At 38.9% G+C, this 9,782-nt stretch overlaps 2 protein-coding genes across 2 annotated transcripts; one reads left to right on the top strand and one right to left on the bottom strand.

Moving 5' to 3' along the window:
• Nucleotides 1–4,811: 4,811 nt before the first annotated feature.
• LOC108092104 (dihydrolipoyllysine-residue succinyltransferase component of 2-oxoglutarate dehydrogenase complex, mitochondrial) lies at nucleotides 4,812–7,655 on the bottom strand. The gene is made up of 7 exons (XM_017191598.2): nucleotides 7,435–7,655; nucleotides 7,068–7,171; nucleotides 6,912–7,013; nucleotides 6,305–6,850; nucleotides 5,794–5,938; nucleotides 5,283–5,588; nucleotides 4,812–5,219 (listed from the first exon to the last, which is right to left on the bottom strand). Exons 1-7 carry the CDS (start codon nucleotides 7,507–7,509, stop codon nucleotides 5,085–5,087), a joined length of 1,413 nt encoding a protein of 470 aa, XP_017047087.1. The 5' UTR covers nucleotides 7,510–7,655; the 3' UTR covers nucleotides 4,812–5,084.
• Nucleotides 7,656–8,006: 351 nt separating this feature from the next.
• On the top strand, nucleotides 8,007–9,711 carry LOC108092190 (HIG1 domain family member 1A, mitochondrial). The gene is made up of 3 exons (XM_017191717.2): nucleotides 8,007–8,189; nucleotides 8,942–9,131; nucleotides 9,385–9,711. The coding sequence occupies exons 1-3, from the start codon at nucleotides 8,096–8,098 to the stop codon at nucleotides 9,404–9,406; spliced, it is 306 nt and encodes a 101-aa protein (XP_017047206.1). The 5' UTR covers nucleotides 8,007–8,095; the 3' UTR covers nucleotides 9,407–9,711.
• Nucleotides 9,712–9,782: the final 71 nt, after the last annotated feature.

Below are 9,782 nucleotides of genomic sequence, written 5' to 3'. Positions count from 1 at the left end.
AAGTAAAATTTAAACAGCACTGATGTGATTTTACTTAAACTTTAAAAGATTCCTTTATCTCACATTTTTTGTGTTTTTATATAAACCGTCGGTAAAAAATATTCAAAAACTGCCACAAAAATACATACATCTATAAATTCAAAGCAAAACACACAGTCAAAAAAACCAATAACAAAATTTTATATTCATTACCAAATTTTGAATTGAAAACATTCATTTAATAATATTACAACATAAGAAGTATTTTTAAAAAGAGCTAACAAATTTATTTTAGTTTTTGATGTCTGCAAAGCTAATTAGAAACAAAAACAATAACAGAAAAATATGGTCAAATCATCATTATTAAAATCTAATGAAACTGCTCATTTAGACACCAAAAAATATTTTCTATATATTTTAAAACATTTCAAATCAAAAAGCAATACAAAAATCAAAATTCCTGATTATTTAGATTACAATTAGACTACCAGTTTATAAATAACAGCATAAATTCAAAATAAAATGTTAATTTTTAAACATTTGAGGTAACAATACAAACACTGCCTAAATTTATAGTTATTTGGAAAATGTGATAAACACTTTAAGGAAATGGTCTGGAATACCAAAATTAACCGTCTCGTATCTCAAATGAAATCGATATGCCTTTACCATAAATTCTAAAAAGTTTTTATATATCTCAAATTAGCTTCAAAAAGCAACAAATAAGACATATGTATGATTATAATTTTATTTAACCAAAGGAACTAATATTTCAACACCGAAAATAATATTTCTGTATTCAAATTATTTTATTTTAGAACCAGCCAAACCAAATCCAAAATTTCCATTTCATCTTTCGGCTCCTCTGGCAATCATCCAAATCGAAAATGAAACCAAAATTCAAAACAAAATTCAACCATTGACCGGCCACAAAATTCAAAATACAAAATCCAAACCTAAATTTAAAGCATTTTATCAGACCAGGTAAACAAAAATCTTTATTCCGATCAGCCAAAATCAAGTAAATGCACAAAAAATTTTTAAAAATAATATTATGACAATAAGAAGCATCCGAAATTCAAAACATTCATCCAAAGCCAAGCCATATTTAATAAACCGCGAACCAAACAAATTCAGCTCAGAAGTCGCAGCATTCGAGGAACCTTCGGTGCATAATTATTACCACATTAAGATGATTAAGTATTCGCAGCCCACCCATTAAATTCAGAAACAAAACAACGCCAAAAATTCAAAAATAAGAGAGAAAAAAAAACTCCAGCTAAATTTCAAAAAGGCAGTATTATAAATTACAAGAAACTGCGGAAGTTTTAATGCGACAAATGTCAGGAGCAAAAACGGAGCACGCCGAAAAGCACCAAAAATTCCGAGCAGGAGCTGGCGAAGAAGACGCGACAGTAACAGGAACATGGTTAGGGAAACTCCTGGCAACTTTCTGGCCAAAATCTTACAAATGGCGGCCGAGGGCGATTCGGGCGGCAGGCGGCAGATAAATCACAGCAAAACAAAACAATTCCCAGTTCTCATGAAAATTCCAAATCCACAAGAACAAAAACTGAAGCTAAAACTGAAGCAGAATCTGAAACTGAAACAAAAACAAAGGCACGCGAATTCAAAGAAAACTCTCCATAGCAGGGGGTTGAAAAACCAGAAACCAAAATCAGTTGAGCCGGCAAAATCATTCCCAGGCAGCATCCTCTACATCCTCTAAAGATTCGGCGATGACCACTTTGATCCGCCCCAGGAGAGGCCCAAAGCCCATTACTTTCGCCCGAAGGCAGCCGCACAAAGCACAAAAAAAAGAAAAACAAAGTCGAAAAGTCGAAGACACACAACTACTACAACTTAACCCAAATCCAATTCGAAATCAAAATTATAATCGAAATCAAAATCTCAAACAAAATGAAGGCAGCACGCTGCCAGCAGAACCGCAACTTTAAGTAATATTTCGAGACGAGTGTCACGAGCAAAACTCGCAAGCAAACCCAAACCCAAGCGCCAGCTCCAAAAAACTCCCTTTCAAATTGTGGTCAGACTTGGTTTCTTTGGCAAAAGTTCGAACCATCATCATCATCCAGCGTCATGCAGCTGAAAGCACATCAAACAAAACTCCAAATTTATATAAACTATACCACTACTTCAACTACTACTGGCAATAGTCGAGGTCGAGGCATAATTGCCATCAATAAATAAAATATGGCTGGCGTGAGGAGGTGGAGCACAAGCAGGACCACTACAGACCCTCTGCCAAGAAGAGACGACACCCAATCCGAAAACCCTTTCCCCATGAGCACAGCATCCAGTCAATGGCCACTAGACAGCGACAGCAGCAGAACGTTTTGATTTATAAATTCATGGCAAAAGTTGCCCGGCCAAGTGGCAGCCGACTCCACGATGACGATGACGACACGACACGCACAACCACCCAGATGACTTGGCAAACAAGAAAATGCAAAAACCGTCTTATGAAATTACACATTTCCGACTTGTACTAGCAAAACTAGCAAAACCGTAAAAACACCCAAGCCGAAGCCCAAAAAAAGCAAAATTCAAGCAACCAAATTTACAGCGAAGAAGCAGTTTTAGCAAGCTCGAACCCCCACGATGAATCCGGACCAGGAAAATTTAGTTATAAATTTTATTTACACACAGCCCATCAGTAGAGAGCAGCATCTTCAACCTTTGGCTAGTAGGACAGAAAAGAAAAATTCTACCGAGGAAGTTTCGGGCAATTTGGAAATTTGCAAAATCATTGAGACAGACGCGCCCACGAAGAGTAGCAAATGGAATCTTGTACAATAGTTCTATTGAAAGGTATTCAAAAAAGTAAAAAAATGAAAAGAAAAAAAGCATATCCTTTCCGACCAAGATCTACGCAAAGAGAGAGACAGATAGAGATAGATAGAGAGACACTAGCCAACAGAAAGGACAGAGAATATATATATATTCTATAGCCAGAACAGGAGAAAAACCGAACAGGAAAAAGAAAAACAATGAGATAAGAAAAACATTTCGGACACAAGGTTGGGGATACCTAGTGTAATTGCTTAGACTTAAGAGCGTTGCACTTCTCCCGAGTGCAGTGCCGACTGACCCCGCCCACAACGCCCCTAAACCTTACCCCTAGACAATGGAAATTCCCCATCGGGCAGATCAAAATGAATGAACAAATCCTTAGGCCTCTTTGGACCCAAAAAGCACCATCATCAGGAACTACGATTAAGCGCGAATTCTACCACGTAACTACACTCTGTATCCCCTTAGTTAAGCTAAAATTAATACGAGAAATTGCACAAAAACGCACAAAATGCAAAAGAAAGGAAAACTAATGTAGATAATGCCAATCCTTTTGCCTAAAATGTCAACTCTTGGAAAATTCGCAATTGAATTGCGAAATGTTTTAGACGAAACGATTGCCGCATTTTTTATGTGATTTTATGTATTTACACACACATATATTTTTTATATATTTATTTCGATATTCTCCCTACTATCATTATCGTCGTCAGATTCAGTTGTAATATTTTTCGACACATGTGATAAGCAAAAATGTAAAGCAAAACATCAGGAAAACATAAATCCAAGAACCCAAGCAAAATCAAAACTGTGGTAATCAATCTTTGATAGATCTACTAAAAAAATTCATTTTCAATAAGTACATTTAGAAACAAAATTCATGTAAGCAAAAGTAACTTTAAAAAATTCTCAAAATCACATTTAATCATTTTTAAGAACATATATTTTAAATTGTTATTTTAACCGCACAACCTCAAAACAAAAAATATTGTAAACATTAGAAATAGTCCGATAATGTTATCAAACAAAAATCAATAAAATTGTACAAGCCAATTTGCTCAAATAACAAAACAATAAAAACTGAGTTTTATTTTATTTAAGATTACTATTCCTAAAAATGTTAAAATATATTAAAACCTTACATTAAACAAAGCATTACTTACACTTTGCAAACACATAAATTAAATCGACAATTAATGTAGCGTGCTCCTTAAATCTGAAAATGAATTATGATAAAAAAATAAAAATGCTAGAGCCGCACAGTCTCAAAAAAAAAAAATTGATAACATCAGAAAAAGTCAAATTTCAATATAGCCAATTTGCTCAAGTAACAAAACAATGAAAACTGAGTTTAATTTCATTTTAGAGTTTTTAGTCCTCCAAGTTTTTCCTAACTTCAGTTGCGGTAAAGTGGTAAAATAAATAAACAGCTTATAAATGTTCAAATATATTAAAATCTATCATTAAACAAAACATTACTGCCGTTTTGCAAACACACAAATTATACCGGCAATTACAGTTGCATGCCGCTTAAATGCATAGTAATAAAAAATACAGAGGCAAAACCCGTTTTTCTCTAATTTGCGGTTAATCAGTTGTATTTAGTTTGTCGCAACGTATTATAAAAAAAAAACATGGTTGTGTATCACAATTTCAATAAGAAATAAATATAAACTTTACACGAGCATTCCTATCGTTTTTATTTCACAAAGAGCCAAAGTTTCTGTAAAAAAAGTTTTTGACTTTTTATTATTGAGAACAAATTTTCTCCCATGCTATTAACCCCATTAAATTGCTGGTAGAGAAGTAAATTTGCTTTCTTTTAATTTAATTAAAAGCCAACCTCACATGACTGAGCAAATGATAAGGCTGTTTGCAGATATTTTAATTGCTTAAGACAAGATTGCAATCACGTACAAACATCGATCAGCTTTTAATTACTTTTCGAGTTGCATTAAAAAATAAATTGTTGAATTAATAAAAAGCTTCATTAGGTGTAAGGCCTAAAGTCACATGCATTGAGGTTGGTCAATATTCGTCATCGCTTTATTTTGAATTCGCAGCGTCTTAGGTTAACAGTAACATTCAGTGCACAGTTCATAAAGTTTCAGAAAAGATCCACGATTAATTTATTTTGACTACTTTCAATGTACGAGTAAAGTTCGATTTGTGTTGTTTTTCTATTTTTTTGTGACGCTCGAGAGGTAAAATAATAAATAACCAAATATTGCGTTAAATTATGAAAGCTAATATCAACTGAAGGCCGTGGACGCATCTTAAGACAATTCACTCTACAAGCCGGCCACAATAATCGTTGGATTCTCCACGGCCGCCTTGACCTTGCGCAGGAACAGGACCGCCTCACGTCCATCGATGATTCGGTGATCGTAAGTCAGAGCGACATACATCATGGGACGAACCTTGACCTGGTTTTCAGAAGTAAATAGTTAATAATGATGACAACTTTGATTATTCAGGTGATAACTTACCTCTCCCTTGACGGCAATCGGCCGCTCGAAGATGCCGTGCATGCCAAGGATGGCACTCTGTGGCGGATTAATGATGGGCGTGCCCATCAGTGATCCAAACACACCGCCGTTGCTGATGGTGAAGGTGCCTCCGTCCATGTCCTCCACGGTAATAGCATCCCGTTTCGCCTTGTCTGCCAGACCGGCCAGCGCAATCTCAATGTCAGCATAGTTCATGCCCTCTACGTTCCGGATGACGGGCACCACAAGGCCACGGGGCGTGGCCACGGCCACCGAGATGTCCACATAATCACGGTACACGATGTCCTGCAAAAAGAAAGTTATTAAGCCCGCTTGGCAACACAGAAAATTCCACATTCGTCATATTGCCCACGGGAAATTGCATAAACAAATGCGACATAAAGCACTAATTTGTAGCCTGATAAGAGCACTTTAAACAGTGGGGCTTATCAAGCTACGTCACGGACGATAAGAAGGTGATAAGCGGAGGGCGGGGCAGAGGCCTGTTTACCGTGCCATCAATAACAGCGTTCACAACGGGCTGATCCTGCAGCGCATAGGCACTGGCCTTCGAGAAGATCGACATGAAGCCAAACTTAATTCCGTATTTTTTGACGAATGCATCCAGATTCTGCTTGCGGAAGTCCATGGCGTAGCTAAAAAATTATTATAGATTGTATAAATATATGATTGTAAATAGGTATAAATAATTTTATTTTTTATAACAACAAGTTTAACGTGTTAAGCAAGCACATATTGTTTTTGTTAACAACAAGTTTATAAATTGTTCTGCTTGTGACAAGTATTTTATGATTTCTGATTATGCGGAAGATAAGGAAATTTAACAACAAATTTCACCATCTCAGTTAAAGTCCATGTTAGAAATGTGGCTTATTATATGTACGCATATTTAAAAAAAAATGGTAAAGCAACTTAAAAAAATAATATAATTTTTAACAAATTATCAGGCAGGTTTGGTTTTAAAACAAGGTTGAGATTTATTAAGTTATTAGATCACTCACCTCATATCGATCTCGTTAAAGGTCGTGAGCATAGCACATGTGTTCTGGGCATCCTTCAGGCGTGCGGCGATCTTTTGGCGCATGCGGTTCATCTTGACGCGCTGCTCCGACCGAGTGCCGAGGATCTGGCGAGACCCGTCTACGGGTGGCACCTTCACCTGGGCGACGGCCGGCTTGACGGCGGCGGCAGGTGCTGCTGGCGGTGGACGAGGCGCCGCCTTTGGTGGCGGTGGTGGAGGCTTTGCAGCAGCGGGGGCAGCTGAAGCAGGAGCCGCCTTAGGGGCGGCAGCAGGGGCAGCTGGAGCTGGGGCAGCTTTAGGAGCGGGAGCCGCAGCAGCAGCCGCTGGAGCAGCTGCCTTGGCGGGCGCAGCACCGGGCTTGATCTTGAACAGAGCCTGTCCGGGCTTGACGGTATCGCCGTCCTTGACCAGGATGTCGGTCAGGGAGCCGGCGAATGGAGCTGGTACAGCCACCGTGGTCTTGTCGGTTTCGATTTCCATGACGGCCTCGTCGGCGGCGAATGAGTCACCAACCTTGCAGGTGAACCTGTTCGAGGGGATTGCCCATTAGTGAGTGAGGAACCTGTTGCTGCTTGGCCTGCTCTTACTTGATATCACCCTCGGCAATCGAGTCGGCAAAGGGAGGCACGTTCACTGTCTGCTCCGACCACATTCTAGACGTAGTGTGGATGCCCTGCCAAGTGAGAAGCCTAGAAATAGACAATCTTAAGTGGGGAGTCACAAATGGACGGGACAGCACTAACCTGGAGGCTTCCTGGCAGCGATTGGAGGCATCTAGGCGGAGAAGTTGCTGCTGCTGTGCGGCACAGACGACTAGCCGGGAATACTGGCGGATGCAGCGCTTTAGCTGAGGGATATATCCAATCGTTAGTGATTGCACAATCGGGAACGGATGTCGGCTGACGTATCACGTGCAGCGGGCTTCCAAAACAAACATTTTTTCCCACTTTTCAGCCGCGCACGCACACACACCCATACAATTACATAATCGCAGAGTGCCAGGCGGGCAGCAAATATGGGATAAAAATGGATATATATCGGTGGGTTATGTATCCACACCTGGTGCCCCCCCGCACTCGGAAATCCCCTCTCGTACGACCAGACTTTTACCTCATTACTCCGCAGGGCTCGCACTCCCAAAGTTTGGGGCAGCCGCCTCGTTACGATCGAAATTATTCCCGTCATTGCTGCGACTCTGTTTCGCGAACTTCAGATCACTTTACAATTTATTTCAATACACACGAATTTTAAACAGAGTTAGCGGCCAAAGCAAAGCAACGTCGATTTCTGTAGTCCGCCCCTTTCCCTTTAAAAATACCAATTTCTTATGTCATGACAGAAGCGGTGAAGGCGCCACCTGGTGAAAAGCGCCAAAAGCGCGAAGAACAGCTGTTTGCGGTATTTGGTATTTGTTGCAAGTTTAAATAGTACTATCTAGAAAATGGTAACGGGATTCTCCACACTATTATGATTTGTATATGATAAAACGATTTTTTTTTGTCGTTAAGTCGTTAAGATTAAACTAAGATTATTTTATTGGTTCAACGACAAAGAGTGTTACATCAGTACAAAATTCACCGACTCTTATGTACCATAACAACCTATTAAAATTTATTCAATTACCCAATAGTCCCATCTCTAGCTTTTCAGCTAAATTGTGGTACGATAGTTATTTGAGCTGGCCGCACCAGTCATTGCTAAAAGTTTCGCCGCGAAACTTTCGCGAACGTTGCAAAACGAGGAAACCGATCTAAATTCGCCCGCGTTCAAAATGAGTTCCAAGTCCTTATTCGACAGCGAGGAAGATGCCGCCCAGTCAAACAAATTGTCAAGGAAGGCCAAGGAATCGCCCTTTATGCTAGTGGGTAAGTTTAACGGACTTCCGCATAGCGGAAGTTTCCGATGTGACGTCACATGGAAACTTTTGGCTGCGATGCATTAATGTACATACATATATTTAATGCGTGTGCGGGGAAGTCGGCTAATCTTGACCTTGGCCATGTACATTGACCACTGAGGTTATATGAAATTACGGCACTTTTTCGTGAAGCCAAGCATTTGAGTGACATAACGGTAAGCAATGCGAAATCTGGCAAATTGTCTGGAGCTCAAATGATGTAACGGGAATGCTGTGCCATTCCTGGGAATTGTAATAGCAGTGGATTATCACATCCATGACGTCACGCTGCCATCTGATCTTGGCGCGTGTTCCAATACTAAACTATTAAGGCTTGCATATGTGACGACTCACAACTGACGCTAACAAGTGGCTATTAAAAAAACTAATATTTTTGAAATTTTAAATATAAATTACTATTTTAATAAGCCTAAGGGGAAACATGTTAAACCAAACATAAAGCAGTTAAACCTTCTTCAGATCTTAACTGTTTTATTTATAAGAAAGTAACTGAAAGAGCTTTAATCAGTTCAGCTATATTTTAGCTAATTGTGAACACTTCAGGCAGCACTATTTCCATATAGTCTATTCTAGTGTTTGCTTTTTTTTTCGTCGTATGGTCTTTATCAGCTGGCGAAGACAGCCAGCTAGCAACAACAAAAGATTCATTGACATAACGACCAGGTGAAATTAATCAAACACTATTACTTTTACTTACAGGTATTGCCGGATTCGTGGCCGCCGGGCTGATTGGAGCGTACAAGTACCGGAACCGGGGAACGATGAGCACCAGTGTTTTTCTGATGCAGCTTCGTGTGGCAGCCCAAGGAACCGTTGTGGGTTGTCTGACTGTAGGACTGGCCTACAGCATGGCCAAGGAGTACCTGTTCGACAAGGCGCCCAAGGAAAAGTAATGCTCAGTTCCTACTTAGTTAATACTAGTTGTAGGTTAAATTGTTGTCTCACGAACACAAAACACTTCGAATCCTTATCAAAATATTTGTAATATTTGTTTTTTAAAAACACATGCCCTTAAAATATGTTTTATGTGTAATTTATACATACTTAATATTTGCTTTATTATATAATTTATTTGTCTCATTGTATTATCCCTAATTGGTTTATATCACCTAATCCCCCTTTTGATTTATTTTTCATTGTAGTGCAAAGTCATTGACTAACTAAAAATCATCTGAATGATGTCGGCTAGCCCAATTACAACTTTCCACCTAGCAATCAGTAACTCTATTTATTGCATCATCAAATATTTATACCGATCAAGAGGTCTAGGATCACTAAAGGGCGGGACTCGCAAGTTCCGTAAATGAAATAATGTTTTGTATACCTGTGTAAGATTGTGATATCGTGTGTTTTAAATGTACAAGTTGGACATCCAGACGAAAGCTGATGTAGGCAAACGACAAGATATTAAATACCTCTCTCATGATATAATATACTTAAATAAAACAATTTAGACTAAAAGAAGCCAAGTGCTGTGTATTATTTCTGAAAGTCTGTAGAAGTCTTTTCACGTAAGTTTCAAAACCTTAACTTTTTAGCA

This window comes from Drosophila ficusphila, unplaced genomic scaffold (assembly GCF_018152265.1).
Source record: "Drosophila ficusphila isolate 14025-0441.05 unplaced genomic scaffold, ASM1815226v1 contig_791, whole genome shotgun sequence".
NCBI lineage: Eukaryota > Metazoa > Arthropoda > Insecta > Diptera > Drosophilidae > Drosophila > Drosophila ficusphila.
The sequence above is the reverse complement of the archived record's forward strand: the minus strand, read 5'-3'. Positions and strand labels throughout refer to the sequence as shown.